Raw genomic sequence first — 19,450 nt, 5'->3', positions numbered from 1 at the left:
GAACAAATTAACCTAAAGAATTATTTATTTCTTTGTTTATTCCAACCTTGCGGTCTTTTTCTTTTTAATTAATTTTCAAAATTAGTTCTTTTGACAGTATTTAACCCAAGTTGGACACTATTAGTTCTCTACTTATCAACTCTTCCTTATTAATTACCTATTTATTTTCTTTTTTTTCTTGTCTCAATTAAACCTTTGAGACAATTTAATACGTGCCCGGCTATTTTAGTCCTGTGCCAGAAGTCTATGTCTATCACCTTGGCGGGCTACTTTTTTGTGGGAATAATTTAAAAGTAATAATTAAATACTGAGAAGGAGAAATGCCGTTAATGAAAAGTTAAATCTAATAAAAGAAAAAGTAAGAATAAAAATCACAGAAATACCTCAGGATTAAGCTGTGTGTGTGAATTGAGAAGCTTTAGGCTATTTGATCATAGTTGAATAGGATCTGAATGCAATTGAGTTTTATGTACGTGGCTTGTCAATATTGTATATTCCAATTCGGACCTTGTATTAGAAAATTAGATATTCCAGATGACTTCTATTCAAGAAAAACTCCAAAGATACACTCTTGGTGAGTCTCTCAAAGGGGAGTTTGTTTCTATTTGCTTAGTTCGAGATATCCACAATTCCAAAGAGCTCTTGAAAATTCTCATGAAAAAAAATCATCCAAAATTGCTAGAATTGGCTCAAGATCAATCTAGCCAATCAGTAATAGTAATGAATGCAAGAATGGTGCGTTGATTTACGGATAAATTTTCTTCCAAACTGACTAGCATAATTTTTTCTTTTTAATGTCTATTTTCAGATATATAGCTTGGAGCACATTTTAATTTCCCTTTCAACTTGTTTATTGAGAAGAAAGTTTCAAAGTAAAACAAAAACCAGAGCCTTTGAGACAGAAGTCATATATAATATGTCTCCTTCAACAAATGTAAGTTAGAAAAGTTTATTCTAATTTTAATAAATAGCACTAATACATTTGATTTAGATTTCAGCATCATTAAAGACATTTGGAATCACAGATACTACCAAAGATGTGGTCTGTTTGTTTGTTAATATTGATAAGGGGGATTTAGTAAGTAGTAATGAGTGATCTATTCTTCTTTAGATGGATTTTCTTTTAACTTCATTTTTAGATTGAGGATTTCCTTAAACTAATTCAGGGCCAGGTAGATTTTATTGATAACCTACCCAAGGTTCACGAAGTTTCAGAAATTATCAAGGTAAGTATGGAAAAATGTCTTCTAGTTATCTCTTACTATTAAATAACTCAATTCAGATGGTCGGAATTTCTAATAATCAAGATTTGCAAACCATTAATATTAATGAAATACTTAGAGGCTTAGTTAGTACTAAAGATGTTTAAAAAAATGCACTAGTTAGCAAACCACTAGACCCTTGTTCCCATTGAGATACATTATCCTTTAAGATTTTTATCAGTTTTTCAGTATTTTCAGAAAATGGTTCAGATTCTGATCTGGAATTCTCTGCTGCTTGAATAGCTCTATTTGCAAACTTCATTGCTCCCTCTGGATTGCCCAATAAGTCGTACTTGAGAATAGCATAATTAAGGACTGTTGCTAAGTACAAGGGATCTGATGGGTATTTTTCTAGGAACGATCTTTCACGTTGAAGCGCATCTTCATATAACTCAACGGCCTGTTTGATGCATTGCTTCTTCTCCTCATCTTTGAGAATTTCAGCTCTATACCTCATTAAATCTCCCTTCAGCTTAATGCAAAATGCCCTAGTGCCTTCTTCTGAGTACATTAACAAGTTATCATCAATAATACGTATGACGTCTTCGCTTTCCAGCAGAATAGACTCTTCAAAATCTCGTTTAATCTCGTCAATAACTTGGGTAAATTGACTATTGAGATTCTTTTCCTTTCTTAACTTTTCTTCTTGGCTCTTAATTGACTTAAGCGAACTTCGAATTGAAGTGACTCTGTTTCTCAAAGACCCTGCTAATAGCAATATGAGAGAGTTGTCTTTAAAATCTGAAGATTCAGTGAGTACTTTAATTACATCTTTATAGTTACCAACCATATCAGCCAATTTAGCTTTGTATGCTCCTTCTGATAGCTTCATTTTCTTTTCAGTGATTTGTTTTTACTGTTTATTTACTATCAGGTTTGTTAATCTATAATTAAATTCACAAACTACTAGATTTGCTGAAGAAAATTAAAATGTGATGGCTTTTGGGACTTCCAAATTTGGACTAGGCCCTGACCACAGTAGAAATAAATACAATAGGAAAAAGATCCCCTGTCCAATAGGGAAAAATTGCTAGAACAATAAATTTTAGGTAAGAGGAATTAATGGTTACGTAGCTTCCGTTTAAAGCCTATAATTAAATCTATATATGTTGAACAACCTAAGAAAGGTAGCTCTTGATAATTTGAAAAACATAGCCAATCAAAATAATCCAAAAGAAACTGCTTCCAAAGATCCGACTAAAAAACCCACCTTCCTTTTTATTTTCCTTTCCCTTGGCAGCAAAAGCAATGCTTAAGACAGTTTGAAGTTGCTTTTTCTGGGCTTCGTTCATTGTAGAGGCAAGCTCTTTGAGAGGCTCACTGAGCTGCTGAATTGCCTCTAACTGGAGATCCTCCTGCTCATTATCACTATCTACTTTAATCTTTGGAGGAGGAGGATTAACATTAGATGATGACGACGAATTACTTTTCTTTTTGTTTTTGTTTTGACCACCAGCTGTAGAAGTGGTAGAACCCACCCCATGAGTCTGAAGCTGAACAATAAGGGATTGAGTCAGATCAATAATCCTTTTGTTAGTAATCAAGTTTCCCTTAAGCATACCATTAAGAATTTCATCATAATCTCGGTAATAATTAGAGGCATAAACGAAGGAAATGATCAAAACGCAGGTGAAAAGAGATCTCAAGACTAGAATTTTTTCAAAGGGAAGAAGCCCACCAATAACTGGCAAAAATGAAAGTGGATTAGGGTCATCAGAAAGTCTCATGTGGAGCTCAGCGCAAAAGACTGCAATAGAATATACAGGAAATAATCCTCTAGACTTTCTGAATATGGAAGGGAACGATAAGAATAGGCCAAACAAGCAGGAATACACATGGAAAGCAATGCCTAAAATAAGGCATAGAATAATATTTCTATCTTCAATAATACCATCAGCTCTAAAATCCCCATATTTGTTATAATTATTTCTCTTAGCTTCAGAACTGAAGACAGTCTCAATCTTTTGAATCTCATAGAAAAGCTCAGTATAACTTGACTTTTCATCTAACTTGTTTTTATCAGGGTGATACTTCTTCTTAGCAATTCTAATTGCTTGAACCAGTTCTGTTCTAGGAGCCCATCTATCTACTTGAATAATATCATAGTATGTCTTTGGTTTTAAAACAATAGTGTAAGCTATTATACACAAGCATAAGGAAATAGATATAATATGTCTGAACTTATTGAGAGTTGGAAATAAAAGAAGGTTGTTTTTCCCCCTTGAAAAAACCATATAAATAATGATTGATCCAACCAAACCTTGAATAAGAATACTTTCCATCATTTTGAAAAGATGAGAAACAGCTCCCTAAACCTTAAAATGCAGTATTATAGCAATGAAAATCTCAATATTCTTGCTTAATTATCCAACTTTAGGAATCAAAAAATTTAGTGTGTTAATTTACTCGATACACACAGAATATTAACCTGCACAAATATTTAAATGCTATTGTTCATAAAAATAAAGTCAGGATGGCTTTCGATTAATTTGAGCAGTAAACAAGTAAGTGCCAACTTTATTATATTACATGAAGTTTGTATTAATTTTTTTTTTAAGTGGTATACCGGTGTTTTAAGTTACCACGTTTGGCGCTAAAAGAGTGGACATGGATAAATGATTAAGATAATATTGGAGTTAATAATATAAAAAATAAGAAGTTTGGTTGAGATACCAAGGGACTTGATAAATTGAAATTTATCTATAAAGTTGTTTATACTAATCAAATTTATCAAAGACTTAGCTAGGATGTTTTAAGTTTATCACAAACTTTTAATAGTTTTAAAGCGAATTGATTATTTTAAATTCCTTACAAGTGTAAATACACTTTTATAATAATGGAGAATTTGGGGAAAATGAGCAACCCAAACCAAAGTCTTGGAAGCCAACATCTTCAGATGGGCGAAGAGAATCAGAATATCGAACGTGATTATGACGAGCCAACTATTCCAGCGGATTGTTGGAATGAATCTCAGGAAGACTACAAAGTAGGAGGTTACCATCCAGTATCAATTGGGGAGGTTTACAATGGTAGATATTTAATTGTTTCAAAGTTGGGATGGGGCCACTTTTCAACAGTATGGCTGGCGATTGACACGCTAAGCACACCTATTGCATATTTTGCTTTAAAGTTCCAAAAGGGAGCCCAGGAGTACCGACAAGCTGCATACGATGAAATGGAGATATTAACTGCTACCAAGAACCATGTTAATGGGGAGGAGTGGAGGGAGTCTTTGAACCGACATTTGGAAAGCTGCCTCGAAAATTTCACTCGTCCAGTTTCAAAGAACTTTAATGGTGTTGTGGGTTTTATTGATTACTTTGAGGTTTCAGGTCCAAATGGCCAACATGTATGTATGGTATTTGAAGTCTTGGGGCCAAATATCTTGCAATTAATCAGTTTGTACGACTACAAAGGAGTTCCGATTGACGTAGTCAGGAAGATTGCTGCACATTCTTTGATTGGATTGGACTATTTGCATCGTATTTGTGGAGTGATCCACACTGATATTAAGCCTGAAAACATTGTCGTTTCAAGCTCTCCTATTCCTATGGTTGACTTTAGAGTTATTGCTACTGAAGAAAAGGATGATACTGGTTCTTCAATCATTAAAGAGGCGGATGACCACCATATTCAGAATAGTTCCAATATTGACAATAATATTAGAGACAAATTTACAACAACTGAAATGACAATTTCAACGACAGCTAACTCCATTTATACTGGTAATACTAATGATTCAAATAATGGAAATTTATCCCAGTATCAAGGTTTAAACGCCAAAGAAAGACGAAGGTTAAAGAGGAAGAACCAGAGAAAAAACAAGCAAAAGTTGGGTTCTCAGGCCACAGAGTCAATTAACGCTGAAGAATGCGGCCTTGAAGGTGTACCTGGTGAGATCAGCAACACTGAAACTTGTGATAAAGGAAAGAGATTACCCACTCCTCCATTTTTAAAGCTTCATTTGAAGCCAATGCCTTCAGATCCAACCCATTCAAGTTATTATCAAATCAACTTTAATTCAAAGAAGTTTGACAAAAGCTGTACAGAGCAGAGCAAGTTGGAGAATTTTAGCTTCAATTCTAACATGAATAACTTGAACCAGTTTCCTCTTATAAAGCCACCCTATCACCATCACTTGTACGAAGTTTACCATCCTCAGCAGTATATTGCAGGTGATGAGCAAAGATATACGCATTTACTTCCTCTTAACCAATGGAACAAAAGTTATGTTGGCGGATCAGAGTTGTTATCGCAGGAAAATCATAAGCTTTCAAAGAACTTGAAGGCAAATCCGAAAGCCATTCGTTTTGAGGTAAATGAGGAAAAAATTATCGAAGTTTCTAATGTTATTAAACAAATTAGTACGAATCCCAACACGTTTTCCAGAAGTGAAGCTGAGTATTTTATCGTTGATCTTGGTAATGCTTGCTGGGTGAATAAGCATTTCAGCCAAGATATTCAAACCAGACAGTATAGAAGCCCTGAGGTTATTGTGGGGGCAGGCTACGACTGGTCTGCTGATATTTGGAGCTTAGGATGTACAATCTTTGAGCTTTTAACCGGCGATCTTCTCTTTACTCCCAAGGCAACGGAGGATTTTGGTAGCGACGATGACCATCTTGCTCAGATAATTGAGCTTCTTGGAGAATTTCCCAAGTCTTTAATCAAATCAGGAAAGCATTCTAAAAGATTCTTTAATAAGCACAATAAATTGCACAAAATTTCTAAACTTCAATATTGGGATCTTAAGTCAGTTCTTATTCATAAATACTGTATCAACAAATTTGAGGCTCATAACTTTTCTTCGTTCCTACATTCGTTTTTGGCCCTTGACCCCAGAATGCGACCTGGAGCTCAGACCTTGCTTGATCACCCATGGCTACGTATTAGAGGTGTAAGCTCGGATTACTTGGAGAATATGTTAGCTCGTATTGAAAGACCTCTTATTTTAGTAGATGAAGAGAATATCTCTAGAGATCTACAATCTCTTACCATTTCTGAGAACGATCAAGGGGATTATAAGAATCTGTCTATTAAACAAGAATTATCTGAGTGGTTTAATCAATTTAAGAAGACCCTTGATTCATAAGTGAGAGAATTAGCGTGTATTTTTGGGTTCATTTTCTATATTGCTCTTATTGTTTTTTTCTCCTTTATTCAAATTATCCCTTGGAGTTTTTACCTCCACGTTATTTCTATGCTTAGCGGGATATCTCTATTTTATAGTTAACTGCAAGCCCCGTGTTTTTACTAAAATTTTTTCAAATCATAATTCATGTAAGATCTTTGTAGTTTTTTCAAATATTTGTTTTGTTTGCTTTGTAACTTCGCTTGTGTATTAGTTCTGTACGCAATGCAGAAGCGAAGTATGAGAACCATAGATGAAATGTTTTATAGCAAGTCAACTGAGGATGAAGAGCAGTTTAGGTCAAGAACTATAGGCCTTGTTTCCATGGAAACTTACAAAAAACACATGAACGACGTTCGGAGAGGAATTAAGCCTGAAAATAACCCAAGGAAAACAAAGATTATTCAGGAAATCAAACCTAAGAAAATGAAATATAATCCTTTGTCATTTGAATTTGATCAAGTTAACGATGCACCGGACCAGATTCCTGATGAAAAAAACCATTCAGACTATACACTTATAGAAAGTGCTTCAAAAGCTAAAACAGAATCTTTATTAGAAGAAAACAAGTCCACAAAATTTCGAGAAAAATGCTTAGAGTTGGACTTTAATACAATTGGAAAAGATACATCTATAGATACTTCCTTTCTTCCCGACAAGAAAAGAGAACTTGAAGAACTCAATGCAAAAGAAAAGCTTAGGTTAGAAGAGTTCGAAAGGGAAGAGAAGCTGAAGCAAGAGATTATTGAAGTTGTATTTTCATATTGGGACGGAAGTGGCCACAGAAGGTCTGTTCATGTTCAGAGAAATACAACAATCGGTGAGTTTCTAGAGAAATGCAGGATAAAGCTGAAATCAGAGTTCAAAGAGTTCTCAAGGCTTTCCAGGTAAGTTAGAACTGATTTTAAGAATGTAGAATCGATTGAAAGTATTTAATTTCTGTTGATTCTCACAAATATCAAAATTTGATAACTTCTCCCTTCAAATTTACTTATTAAAGTGCATCTCTCATGTATATCAAGGAAGACGTAATTTTACCTCACACAATTACTTTTCATGAGCTTATAAAGACCAAAGCTAGAGGGAAATCAGGTAAGCTTAGGCTTAAAAGTGAAGTTTAGTCAAGCTTTACCTAGCTGTATTTTTGAAAAATTTTAGGCCCCTTATTTCACTTTAATGTATTTGATGATATTCGTGAAAAGAGCGATGTTAGAAAAGAAACTACTGAGGTAAGTCAAGTAACATTTCTTTTTCGTTATTAATTGACATAACCTAATTAAAATATTATTCTTCAAAATCGTTCAGTCTCATGCAGGAAAAGTAGTTAAACGACAATGGTACGAAAAGAACAAACACGTTTTCCCTGCATATAGATGGGAAAACTATGTTCCTGGGAAGTTTAACAAGCCATATAGTATGAGAGGAGAGTAATCAAAAAAAGAAAAAAAATTATCGAATTAAAGCGAGTATAAAAATTAAGGGAAGACGGACGATAGGAGCCGCTACTAGGTATCTTAAATCAGAACCCGTGCTAACTTGATAGGATTTAGTGTAAACTCATCCTCTTTCCACAAGGTATATAAATATGTACCTGGTATTAAACCATAATGAAACACTTTCTTTGCATATCTGTACCAAAAAAGGACAAATTTATGGTAGATCTGCGTAATTTAAAAGAAAATTAATTTTTTCTCCAAGAATAGGGACTTAATAATTTATTCTTACCTTAGAAATGCCACTCTGAATTACGTTCAAATATATTTGATTCAATTTTAGGATCCTGTCATATAAAAGTTTAGAGTATATTTGTGAGTATCTCATTATTTTCACTACTACAAAGCACAATATTAAAGTTTACTAATTGTTATTTGAAAATCTTTTCAGATTTTTTTTTTTAAAGTTATTGAAAATTAATTTAGGAAATTATTATAACTCTATTTGGCGCCATATCCCCACAGTCATAATTGACAACCAATGTGTGAAAAAATATTAAGTTTGAAGTGAATCAGAGAAATGATTTGCATTGATCTAAAAAGGTATTTTTAAAATGTCGAATATCTCGGCAATTAATTTTTTTTCAGAAAGTAAGTTTGGTGTGATTCTCAGGTGATATATATATCATTACTTTGAGTGAAGTTCACGTAACAACTAACTTTTTTCTATTCTTCTTTAGATATTGGTATTACTGGGTTCGACTCTGAAAATGCTCCTTTTATGGCTTTTAAGGTGCGTTAAACAAGTAATGGATTTGAATGTAACTTTTGGTTTAATTTTTTTTTTTTTACTGTTAATTTAGGAGCTTTTTGATAACTCGATTGATGCATGCAATAATAAGGCAAAAGCAGAGTGGCATGATTTACCAAAAAGAATAGGGGTTTCTGTGAACTTTGAAAATTTGGAATTAGATGATCAGGTAAGTGAAATATGAGATTTAAATCGATAGATTCAATGCTTTATTAATTTGGTTGAATGAACCTTCAGGCAAGAATAAACATTATTGTAAGAGATACCGGTTGTGGAATACCTCTAGAATCAATTGACCTATTAGGAACTCTTTTTGGAACAAAGTAAGTTTAGGAATTAATTACATCTGAAACTATTGACTGAGTTTTGAATTCTGATTAATCTTACAGTAAGAAAGTAAATAAAAGAGATTCTTATTACACAGGACAGTTTGGTGTGGGTCTTAAAATGATATTGCTGTATGCTACTCAACATGGAGAAGGGAGTGTTAAAGTTAAAATGAGGATGGGGAATAAGATTTGGAAATTCACACTGCTTTGTAATTTGAGTGATGGTTCTTTTTATGTGGGAAATAGTGAAAGTTTTGATCATACCAGCTGGGATTGGATAACTGAATTCTCAGTATCTATGAAAATGAGTTTAGGACTAGAATACTTGCAGGAGAAATACTTTTCAATGGAGCTTTATGCAAACTCATGTCTCAAGAAAATCCAAAGTTACCTGGTACTTTCTAAATTTTGGAATAGTCATATTTTCTTAAGCTTTGGAACAAATATGAAGATAGATGCTTCTGAGTTGAAAATAGGAGATATCAATTTGTCTTTTTCCGATATATTTCAGGACAATTTTGTCCAGTATTCAAGTAATAAGGGGTCTAAATACAAGATCAACTCAGTTTTTGGCTTTTTAAAAGAATTTGATGTGAAAAAAAAATCCCAAAATAGTGATTTGGAGTATCAGAATATTGATAAAGAAAACCAACCAAACTTGAATATATCCAGTATTTCACAAAACCCTTCTTTAAAGCCAGGCTATCTTTACATTTACCGCTTCTCAAATGGAATGCCAATTATTTGTAAGGATACAGAATATTGCGATATTGTAACGTCTGTTAAAAGCTTCATTAGAAAAAAAGGTGCTGCTTTTGGAATGAAATTGGTCAAAAAAGATGAGTTTGTGGAAAATCATCATGAGAAGCTTTCAGTATTTTGTGGGGTAAGTTATCTATTATAATAACGAAATATTAGGGTTTAATCTGAGAATTTTAATAATTTTAGAGTGAATTCTTGCTTCCAATAATGGTAATTCCAACTGTTGAATTTGCTATTAGAGTTCTATTTATTAATGTTAAAGGTCACGGAATTCAGTACGGTACTTTGGGAAAAAGTAGTTTGAAAAGTAATGTTGGTCTTTCCACAATAATTCAACAGTCGTTAAAAAGTTTAATGAAAAGTTGTCAGACTAAATTTTCAACAGAACTTGTTAATATCAAAGAATTTAACTACAAAAGTTCAGTAGAAAGATACTCACCAATTATTTCTAAGAATTTGGCGTCTATGGTAATGAGGTCGGACTCCATAGTATTCAAAAGTGGCTTATTTGAAATTCTTTCTCGATGTGACCCCGAGAATTCAAAAAATTTATCGGAGTTATTAGGTGGGTTTTTTGTAGTAATCACACAATTAAAACTATGTTTTTCTAATTTTTTTTAGAGGGAAACGATGAAGAAAAGCTCAGAGAACGACTAAATGTTATTTTTTGTAATTGGTTTATTAGTAGAATGGAACAAGGGCCTAATATAAAGGTTCAAGCAGAAAACAATGAATTGGATTCTGACGACTATGTATTTGAAAAAGAGGAAGCCCTCTAAAGTTAAGAAATTAAATGTTTCTCCAGTCTATTTTTTTCCTTTTCTTTTTAAGTGATTATTATCCATGTAATAATTAAAGACCAAATTTGTATGGCAGGATGGCGCCAAAGCTGGCGTTATATAAAGTAAATATATCCGAAAAATAAGAAACAAATCAGAGAGTTTAAAATTAAATGAGCTTAGAAACACTCTCTGCTTTGTATCCAAAGGCAACAAAATCAAAAAATGAGGCAGAAAGACTGCTAGAGCAGTTTGAGTTAGGGCTGGATCGTTCAATTGCTTTACAACAGAGGTTATCAGCTATTCTTAATGACTTTTGTAGGCAAGTAACCGAATTAAAACAGGTTCTTGGTAGATTGAAATCTTCCAGATCCATCGACCGTTCTCAAGAAAAGATTTGGGACCGGAGAGTTGATAATCTAGTATCAGATTCCAATTCTCTAAGAGAATCTATTTCAAAGCAGTTAGACCATATTCACAAAAGTCAAATTGAGGAACAGAAGAAGTTATCGTATTCTTCCCCAGGAAATAATGGTGGGGTCGCAGCTCTAATACGTGAAAAGGCCATTTGGCAAGAGAGTCACATTGCTATTGATCATGCACTAGAGCAAGCAAGGAGTATTGTTTTTAGCCTTAAGAACCAAAATAAAATGCTTAAATCTGTCAGGAAAAGGGCCCTAGATATGGCAAGTAGACTAGGAATCAGCCATTCTTTGCTTTCAAATATCGAGAGACGAAACCTAGTCGACCAGATTCTAGTTTATGGATGTATTTTCCTTACATCACTGATTTTTATTACTATGTATTTATTTATTCACTATGTTTATCTTAAGTGAGAAATTAATAGTCTTGTGCCTTGCCTTACTTTTCAGGAATATTTCAATTATATATTGTACAATATCACTATTTCATCCAAATACTATTATCTTTTGTCTTTAGTTATTTGTTAGGACAAAAATAAAATAAAGAAAAATCTGCCAATTACTCCAGTGCAATTGCTTGATCAATATAATTTGGAAATCATACTTTCTTACTATGTATCCCTTAATCTTAATAACTACTCGATGATTATTTCATCTAAAAAACTTCAACACCTTAAGCTTCAAAGTATTTTTGTACATTAGGCGGGAATTTTTGTGATCAAATAAAAAATTAGTAGAAATTACAACTTAAATGATTGAAAAGAAGAAATATGCAGAAATATATTAATTATAGAATAAGGGTAACTGTTCAAGATGACAGAGTTATGGTCGGGAATTTGATGGCATTTGACAGGCATATGAATTTGGTGTTGTCTGATTGTCAAGAATATAGACAGATAAAGAAAGGAGAAGAGTCAAAAGAGCTAAAGAGATCACTTGGATTAATAATGCTTAGAGGAGAAAATATTGTAACTTTTGTTGCAGAAGCACCCCCAAAAAATCAATCAGCCAAGCCTGTTGAACCTACTTTTGCAGGAAATATTCAGACTGTAACAAGAGGTCCTTTAATTCCTCCTATTGCGCCTCCTGGACAATTCCCATTAATTAATCCTTCGATTGGAGGTTTGCCCATTCCGCCTCCAGGAATCCCTCCTTTTCCTCCGAATATTCATGGCAATAAGTAGATTTATATTCAAGGGAGTAGTTATGACAGATTATAATTAATTATATGATTTTGTATATTTTAAGTGTTGCCTAGTATAAAACATATCTAACTAATATCTAGTAAATTACGGAAGAATTTGATTGACTCTTCATCTTGCTCAGAGAATTCCTCACAATCGTCCCTTATTATCAGTTTTGGAATATTATATGTAGCTTCAATTTTTAGATTCTCAAGTAATTTATCGAACTGTTTAGCTTGATCAGAATATCCACTTGAGAATGCAATAGCTGTAGATCTAAGTAATGAAATGAAAAATGTGATTTTTCTGGGAGAATCGTAGTAGTAACCTTTACTAGATTTTGGTGTTAATACAATAATTAGTTTAAATATCATGCTCCAAAGTTCTGATGGCACATAAGAGTTTTGGATTCTACAAGTTAATAGTGTTAGAGTGCAAATAAGGGTCTGAATAAAGGCTGAGTATCTCTCAAAATGTTGTGAATTTGGGTTATCCAGATAACTAATAAATGATATTTTATTTATATGGTCTCCTTGTAACTGATGAACACCTTCTTGGTAAATCTCTTTAATTAATCCGAAAATAATAAGTGAAATTCTTCGAACTCTATCTACTCCAGGATTATCCTCAAATGAGTATTCAGGAATTGAATTTGTATCTAAAGGCACGAACTCTGGCATATTTGTCCCAGATTTCTGCTTTTCTTCCACTTTAAGTTCCAATAAAGAGATTTTACCATCTTGTATCTTATCTAAATGATCAAGATTTAAATAATTTCTTGAAATATATTCAAGAGATCTTGAACCATTTTTTATTTTTGAAGCTGTCGTTCTATATGCATCTATTCCTGGAGACCACCAGGCGGATGTAATTAATAGCGCTGCGTAATATAATCCACTATAAATCCCTTGTTTCTTATTTTCTTTTTTAATTAAGCTACAGAATGAAAGCATGGATGTCAGTAAAGTCTCTAATATCCCAGGAATATTTGCCCAGTCTATTACAGATAAATGGATTAGTGTGGGAAATACAGAGGCAAAGTGAAGAGGATTTAAATATCTGGATGCTATTTCTAACAATTTAGTATACTTATCAAGATCTTGATCAGGTTCGTTAATTTGCCATTTTGATGATATTGAGCAAGAGTAGTAAATAATCCAATACAAATTTGAAGTTTTAGGAAGAGTATTGTCTTTAAGCTCCAATACTCCCTTATTAAGGTTCATCTCATACTCATCCTGAATAATTCCCTCGATGTCCAATACAAATTCAATACAATACTTTGCAGTGCCTTTTAACGAATCTAATAATTCCACTACCTGAACTCCTGTAATCTTCTCAGAGGATCCCAGAAAATCCAAGTTCTCATCTTTGTTTAACTGAGTAAGGAGAGAATCCAAGATTCTAAAGCTACTTGTTAATAGACCAATTTCATCATCTTCTTGTACTTGCTGCTTATCCTTTGATTTATCAACGCTAAATTTACAGTCTTCTAACTCCACAAGCTTAGATTCCAAATATAACCTAATTTCCAAAGAAGCAATTTCCACAGAATGTAAAATATGGATTGAAGGATTAAAACCTTTAAAGTTGAATTCAAGAATTTCCTTGATTTCTTCCTTTTCTAAAACTAATGCCAATAAGGACATTCTTGCTTGATGAAAAGTTTTGGAATCTGAATTAACTTCCATTAGTCCTAATGAAAACTTAATAATAGATAACCTCTTTTTCAATTCAAGAATCTCAAAACTTGACTCCAATGCTGGTATAGAGTTAGATATTAGTTCCTCTAAGTTGCTTTGATAAGCAGTTTTTCCATTTATTACCTCCAATAACTGTTCTAAATTCTTATCTTTCATATTAATATTATATTATTATGAATAAAACGATCAAAATAGCTTTAAAAAGTAATCATAGTAACAATTCATCAATTGATTATTTAAATTTTTATTTTTAACCTTAATGATTTTTTTCTATTTAATTAATAATACCGGTATCATACTTTACCAAGGTACCGGTACTAAATCTAAAAATGAATTTCATAAATAAAAAAAAATTAAAAAAAATGTATTATTAACACTAATGTTGTAAGAAAATAAGTTATAAGGTTTGGAGGAATTTAAGTAAGCTATTTAAACTTTTAGAAAGTGAGATTATTGAAATCAATGAAATGGGGGAAAAAAATGAAGCGTCTTAATCCATTTGAATATTGGTAACGAACTTTAGAAAACATGAAATATTCTGGAGTCTACTTTGAAGAGAGTCCCAGTCGTTCTTTACAAGATTATTAAGCTTAAGAATAATATTTTGAACATCCTTGAATTCAGACTCATTCTCTAGAATAGTTGTAGAGTGAATTGTAAGAAAAATATTTAAATAAGTTTGAATCAATTCAGAGTCTGCTCTTTTTGATATGGATATATTAAAGTAATGAATCATCTGAGAAATTTCTTGGAAAGATCCTCCGCTGAGAGGTCCTAATTGTCTCAAAAGAAGATTCACTCCAGAAGGGGATTTGGATTTTAAAAGTCCAGTAATACTTAAAAAAGAGTCTGAATCATCTAAGGAAGCTTTTCCGAGAAGTTCTTGAAGTTCCGTCTTAAGTGATGAACCTTGATTTCTGGATTCTGATAAATTTTTTGAGACTACTTTATCCTTATCGTTTTCTTTCGAAGGTTTGTGAATTGCTGATGAGAATTCTGTAGTATTTGGTAAGAAAAATGGAGCACTTTCAGGTTTCTTCGGTGGCTCAATTGGCTTGTTTCTTTCTTTAATTTCGTCAATAAACAGGATTGCCTGAAGAGTTGGAAATGGAATTCCAGAAAATGACATTAGTTTTCTATCCACTAAAGAAAGATCGCAGTCTCCATTTTCAGGTAAATCCGAGTCAGACAAACTTGCATAGTCACCGCATTCAGATACTTTTGTTGAATCTTTATCACTCTTTAAGTCCTTTTCTGAATCTTCAAAGTAAAGTATTCTATTAGGAGGGTCATCTATATAGTAAGGTTCAGAAGGAGGACTCGATAACCCTTCAATTCCAACTGAAACGTTAAGAGCATACTTATTTGCCCAGACAGAAAGTAATCCCTTTGACTGATCATGAGATGTGATTAGGAATGCGTCTGAGTGATCAAATATACAGCAAATAGCCGGAGATTTAAATTTAATCCAGTCTAAAAGGTTTGAAGAAATTATATCAAAAATAAACAGCTCACTGTTTTTTGTAGAAATTACAATCCACCTGTTATCTGAAGACATTGTAATGTCCAAAATATTATGATTTCCACATTGGAATTCTCTGGAAATTACTTGAGATTGGAAGTCATAGAGAATAACCCTTCCATCAGAGAACCCTAAAGCTAATAAATACCCAAAAAGCTTAGAAATAAACGTTTCTTGAGTTTCTGTATTTGGTAAAATAGAAACTCTATTTAATATAATCTTGGTATTCAAATATTTAATGGGTTTAATTGACCATGCAGATAAGTAGTAATTATCCAAATCTCTTATAATACAAAGGGCCATGGTGGAGTGTGAAATATGTATAGAAAGGATTTCCATTGTTGGTTGATTAATTTCAGAATTGGCAGGAAGAGTTAATTGTCCAGAGTGAATACATGATTGTAGATTGAATCTATGTATGGATCCATCAGAGTATCCAACAATTACATAGTTTCCACAGCCTGAAACTGAGACAGATTTTGCTAAAGGTAAAGACTTTCTTTTAGCTGTTAGACCATGCGATACAAAATTTTGAGGTTGATTAGTCTTAAATTGCTTATTGCTGTCAAACCTTTGGATGTTTTCCAGTGTCATTAACTTTGGAGTTAGTGCAAAGTTATGCCCACTCCAAACAAATACTTCATGCATTCCTTGATGAATAGTTACTATATTTGGCCAGTCAAAGTGCCTGGACTCTGCAAATGAGATATCTATAACAGGGGGTAGCCTGCCAAAGGAAAATTGGTACTTTTCATTAAACTTCTTTTTAAGAGAATTTTGTGAAAAAATACGATTTTGATGCTGTTGTATTGTAGATGTTTTTCCAAGATACCCACAATTCTTAAAGTTACTAATACAAAGCAAGTCTCTGCTCTTTTCAGGAAGAGCATTGTAAAACTGTGCTTTAATTATTGAGCTTAAGTGTCCTCTCCTAGATCTAAGTTCTCTAGGCGGAGTATTTTGATTATCAATAACAAATTCCAATAATGAATTGTCTCGACCAGAGGTAACGAACATTAGAACTCCTGGAATAAACTGAACCTTTACAACCTCAGACTCATGAGCAGAGTCAATTATACTTAAAACTCGTGCGTTTTCCAAATCCCATAATACAACGTCTCCATTTTCACATCCTGAAATCAAAATAGCCTTCTCTGAACAAAAGCTTATAGTTGCCACCCCTTTTTGTTCAGGCATATGCTCAAGAGAAAGCAAAACCATATCATTTGCAATATCTAGTGTATATATCATCCCGTTTTGAGTCCCAATTCCAACTACATCTGGGTGAGAACTTGTTACTGCTGTAATTATTTTCTGTTTGTCGTTATCATCAATTCTGTTCTTCATACTCTTAGAAGCATGTAAAACACCTTGTATTGAGGAAAATCTATGTATCATCTTCTTAGTATTTATATTCCAAAGCTCGCATCCTTTTGATGTAACTACCAATACCTTGTTCAAATATGTGGCTGGATGTAAAATTGTGACAATCTCTTCAGAAACATCCATATCTATTAGAATCTCGCATTTTCGTCTATTAGAATTTATCTCAGAAACTATAATAATTTCTTTATCCCAGGAAATCAATAATTCACCGAGGACAAGCATTCCTTTTACTTTTGATTTATGTTCAATTTCAAAGATCTTTTCATGCCTATTATAACCTACAATTATATTCTCCATTGACACATAAACCGTCTCGTACCTTGCAGCTAGATTCTCTACCCTTTTATCCATTCTCTGGGATATATATTTAATCCTTAGTTGGTCCAAGTCATAGACTTGATAATAATGACCTGTTGCAACTACAATAAAATATTCATCCCCTAGCTTCTCCAATACAAACGGAACTTCATCTGTAACAAACCCTATGCTATGTAAAGGAACTAACAAATTACTCGAATTCACCTCCATATTACTTCATTTAATTCAATGATTAATCTCATTACATCTAATTGTCAAACATTACTACATACCACACTTGCCGCCTACTACAAAGCCGTCTCCCGCGTATATCCTAGAAAACAAATTACCGCCATAACAGAAAGAAACAAAAAATTAAAAAACTAAGCAATACAATATTCTAACTCCGAAATACTGAATAATAAATGACTTTTTGCGAAAAGTCACCAAACGAGCATATTCAAAATAAGTGGCCAGTGGAATGAGAGGCATCCGAAACAATCTAGAAAGATGGTAGTAGCTCTTCTGGTGCGCAATAAACGGACGAAACATGACCTGGAAGCTAAACCTCACCTAAAAAATCAAGCCAAATACGGACTTTAATCTCCAAATACTAACTCACTAAGTATGTAAATTGAGCGCCACCAGATACCCACACACCCTCGTTGATTGCAACGAAGATGCCAACACCAAAATACCAACGGCCACCGGCAACCTCGAGCGCATGAGCCACTTTAGATCAACTAGAACGTCACTTTCCTTTACTCTCTTCTCATAAACTAACTTTGTAGCCTAACCAAAACATTAGGAAAAGTTACAACCTGAAACATAACTTGATACTAGAATCACATTATAAAACGTATAACGACATCATCCTTTAATAATCTCTAAATCCGATGTTTCTTGAGTCCGCCTTCACTCAACACCTTGAAGCCTTTTCAATAACAAACATCTCCTTTTCTATCTTGAAACAAGTCAACTTTGTTATGCCTAAAAAAAAAAGCACGGCTTAGCCTGCATTAGATTACTATAAGTATTATGTATATTGCTTTGAATACACAAAATCCAGTGAAATAACCATCTAATGGCAATAGTTAAAAATTTAAAAAAAATAGAACAAGCTTGTTAGAGACGTTGAGGAATTGTTGTATTCATAAGGCAGAAATTGAGATAACGGATGATGGCGTAGTATAATGCATAAATGTATTAACCAAATAAACTTTTGGTGATTAAAAATATATACGTGGACGAATTGTTTAACAGCGTATCCAGCAGTGACAACTCTTCTTCGAAATAACAAGCCAAGAAAATTGAATAACAATGTACAAGTACCTCTTCCATGTGACCGTCAGATAAAATAATTCATATTATCTAGTCAAATATTACCGGAACCAAATATGGGCAAAACAACTCTATATTTACTCAATCGTAATACACCAAAATTCTATCGCTCAGGGCACTAACGCTCTTTAATGAATTTGGACATGTTGATCACATCATACCTTAAGAAATCCGAAACTTCGAATAATTTTAGGCTTTGAAAACAGATATAAACTCAAGTAGAAAATTTCATGGAATTTTTGAAACAAAACAACCTTAAAAAAGGTCTACCAATAATGTAAACACTGTCAGAGGCCAATCAAAATATAGACTAAGATTAGGAACTCAGGGATCAACTTATATAGATCATTTGATACATGTTAATCTGACAATTAGCTTAGAAAAGCTCTGACCAGTCACAAGGAAGATTGAACCACTAAGTCAAGAAAGGATATTTTCATTCTCAACTAGTGATTTACCTTAATATACCAATAGCTTGTTAATCAAATTTGTCACTGCTGAATACTGACAATAGTAGAAAGATATGTTCTAGAGTTAGGGTAAAAACAGGTCCAGCTGATAAAAATATGAAAAACCATAAAAATAAATCAAGCTATGCAAGTCATTGATATTATAACCTGAAAGAAAAGTAGTTTCGTCCTTATTAAACAGCCAAATAATAAAAGAAACTCAAAAGGAAAGGCCGCAAGAGTTGGAGTGGTTTTCCCACTCATAAAACACATAATTCAATACTATCATCGCTCATTAGTGACAAAAATCAAATGTAAGTAATATTTCCCATAATACAAATCGAGTAATTGTAAGGCCATCAACAATATATCACCATGATAAAGCCAATTAAAGCATTTTGATCACCATGATAGTGCCATTATATCAGAAAACGATGAAGCTTCAAGCCTAAATATTCACCGATTATAAGCAATATTGCTTACTAGATTCTGATTTTAAGTAGTAAAGACACACCCATACTGATTTCGACTTCATCTCAATTTGCAAAAAAACTGCGTAGCTCGACGCGACGTTGTGGCGCCAAATGGGCGGGGAGAGTTTTACGTATCATTTTTTAGTTTAAGTTAATGAGGAAATAA

General features: G+C 33.1%; 10 protein-coding genes across 10 annotated transcripts; 6 read left to right on the top strand and 4 right to left on the bottom strand.

The window, feature by feature from the left end:
- Positions 1 to 534: 534 nt before the first annotated feature.
- On the top strand, positions 535 to 1,096 carry ELE39_000745 (kinase binding protein; the record flags this gene model as incomplete). The annotated part of the gene is made up of 3 exons (XM_067343785.1): positions 535 to 735; positions 809 to 934; positions 992 to 1,096. The coding sequence occupies 3 exons, from the start codon at positions 535 to 537 to the stop codon at positions 1,094 to 1,096; spliced, it is 432 nt and encodes a 143-aa protein (XP_067202504.1).
- Positions 1,097 to 1,365: 269 nt separating this feature from the next.
- ELE39_000744 (uncharacterized protein) lies at positions 1,366 to 2,094 on the bottom strand (the record flags this gene model as incomplete). Its single annotated transcript, XM_067343784.1, has 1 exon — positions 1,366 to 2,094. The coding sequence occupies one exon, from the start codon at positions 2,092 to 2,094 to the stop codon at positions 1,366 to 1,368; it is 729 nt and encodes a 242-aa protein (XP_067202503.1).
- A 286-nt stretch (positions 2,095 to 2,380) lies between these two features.
- On the bottom strand, positions 2,381 to 3,547 carry ELE39_000743 (DNAJ-like molecular chaperone; the record flags this gene model as incomplete). Its single annotated transcript, XM_067343783.1, has 1 exon — positions 2,381 to 3,547. One exon carries the CDS (start codon positions 3,545 to 3,547, stop codon positions 2,381 to 2,383), a length of 1,167 nt encoding a protein of 388 aa, XP_067202502.1.
- Positions 3,548 to 4,098: 551 nt separating this feature from the next.
- ELE39_000742 (kinase CMGC group) lies at positions 4,099 to 6,354 on the top strand (the record flags this gene model as incomplete). The annotated part of the gene is made up of 1 exon (XM_067343782.1): positions 4,099 to 6,354. One exon carries the CDS (start codon positions 4,099 to 4,101, stop codon positions 6,352 to 6,354), a length of 2,256 nt encoding a protein of 751 aa, XP_067202501.1.
- A 264-nt stretch (positions 6,355 to 6,618) lies between these two features.
- ELE39_000741 (XAP5 domain-containing) lies at positions 6,619 to 7,284 on the top strand (the record flags this gene model as incomplete). The annotated part of the gene is made up of 1 exon (XM_067343781.1): positions 6,619 to 7,284. One exon carries the CDS (start codon positions 6,619 to 6,621, stop codon positions 7,282 to 7,284), a length of 666 nt encoding a protein of 221 aa, XP_067202500.1.
- Positions 7,285 to 8,440: 1,156 nt separating this feature from the next.
- On the top strand, positions 8,441 to 10,507 carry ELE39_000740 (uncharacterized protein; the record flags this gene model as incomplete). Its single annotated transcript, XM_067343780.1, has 7 exons — positions 8,441 to 8,477; positions 8,567 to 8,619; positions 8,690 to 8,806; positions 8,875 to 8,960; positions 9,027 to 9,852; positions 9,915 to 10,293; positions 10,350 to 10,507. 7 exons carry the CDS (start codon positions 8,441 to 8,443, stop codon positions 10,505 to 10,507), a joined length of 1,656 nt encoding a protein of 551 aa, XP_067202499.1.
- A 173-nt stretch (positions 10,508 to 10,680) lies between these two features.
- On the top strand, positions 10,681 to 11,343 carry ELE39_000739 (golgi transport SNARE BOS1 secretory pathway; the record flags this gene model as incomplete). The annotated part of the gene is made up of 1 exon (XM_067343779.1): positions 10,681 to 11,343. The coding sequence occupies one exon, from the start codon at positions 10,681 to 10,683 to the stop codon at positions 11,341 to 11,343; it is 663 nt and encodes a 220-aa protein (XP_067202498.1).
- A 356-nt stretch (positions 11,344 to 11,699) lies between these two features.
- On the top strand, positions 11,700 to 12,113 carry ELE39_000737 (LSM domain-containing; the record flags this gene model as incomplete). Its single annotated transcript, XM_067343777.1, has 1 exon — positions 11,700 to 12,113. The coding sequence occupies one exon, from the start codon at positions 11,700 to 11,702 to the stop codon at positions 12,111 to 12,113; it is 414 nt and encodes a 137-aa protein (XP_067202496.1).
- An 86-nt stretch (positions 12,114 to 12,199) lies between these two features.
- ELE39_000736 (uncharacterized protein) lies at positions 12,200 to 13,972 on the bottom strand (the record flags this gene model as incomplete). Its single annotated transcript, XM_067343776.1, has 1 exon — positions 12,200 to 13,972. The coding sequence occupies one exon, from the start codon at positions 13,970 to 13,972 to the stop codon at positions 12,200 to 12,202; it is 1,773 nt and encodes a 590-aa protein (XP_067202495.1).
- A 334-nt stretch (positions 13,973 to 14,306) lies between these two features.
- Positions 14,307 to 17,252, bottom strand: ELE39_000735 (beta transducin with WD40 repeats; the record flags this gene model as incomplete). The annotated part of the gene is made up of 1 exon (XM_067343775.1): positions 14,307 to 17,252. The coding sequence occupies one exon, from the start codon at positions 17,250 to 17,252 to the stop codon at positions 14,307 to 14,309; it is 2,946 nt and encodes a 981-aa protein (XP_067202494.1).
- Between the last annotated feature and the right edge of the window lie 2,198 nt (positions 17,253 to 19,450).

This window comes from Cryptosporidium sp. chipmunk genotype I (assembly GCF_004936735.1).
Source record: "Cryptosporidium sp. chipmunk genotype I strain 37763 chromosome Unknown contig_14, whole genome shotgun sequence".
NCBI classification, from domain to species: domain Eukaryota; phylum Apicomplexa; class Conoidasida; order Eucoccidiorida; family Cryptosporidiidae; genus Cryptosporidium; species Cryptosporidium sp. chipmunk genotype I.
This window is presented reverse-complemented; position numbering and strand designations above follow the sequence as displayed.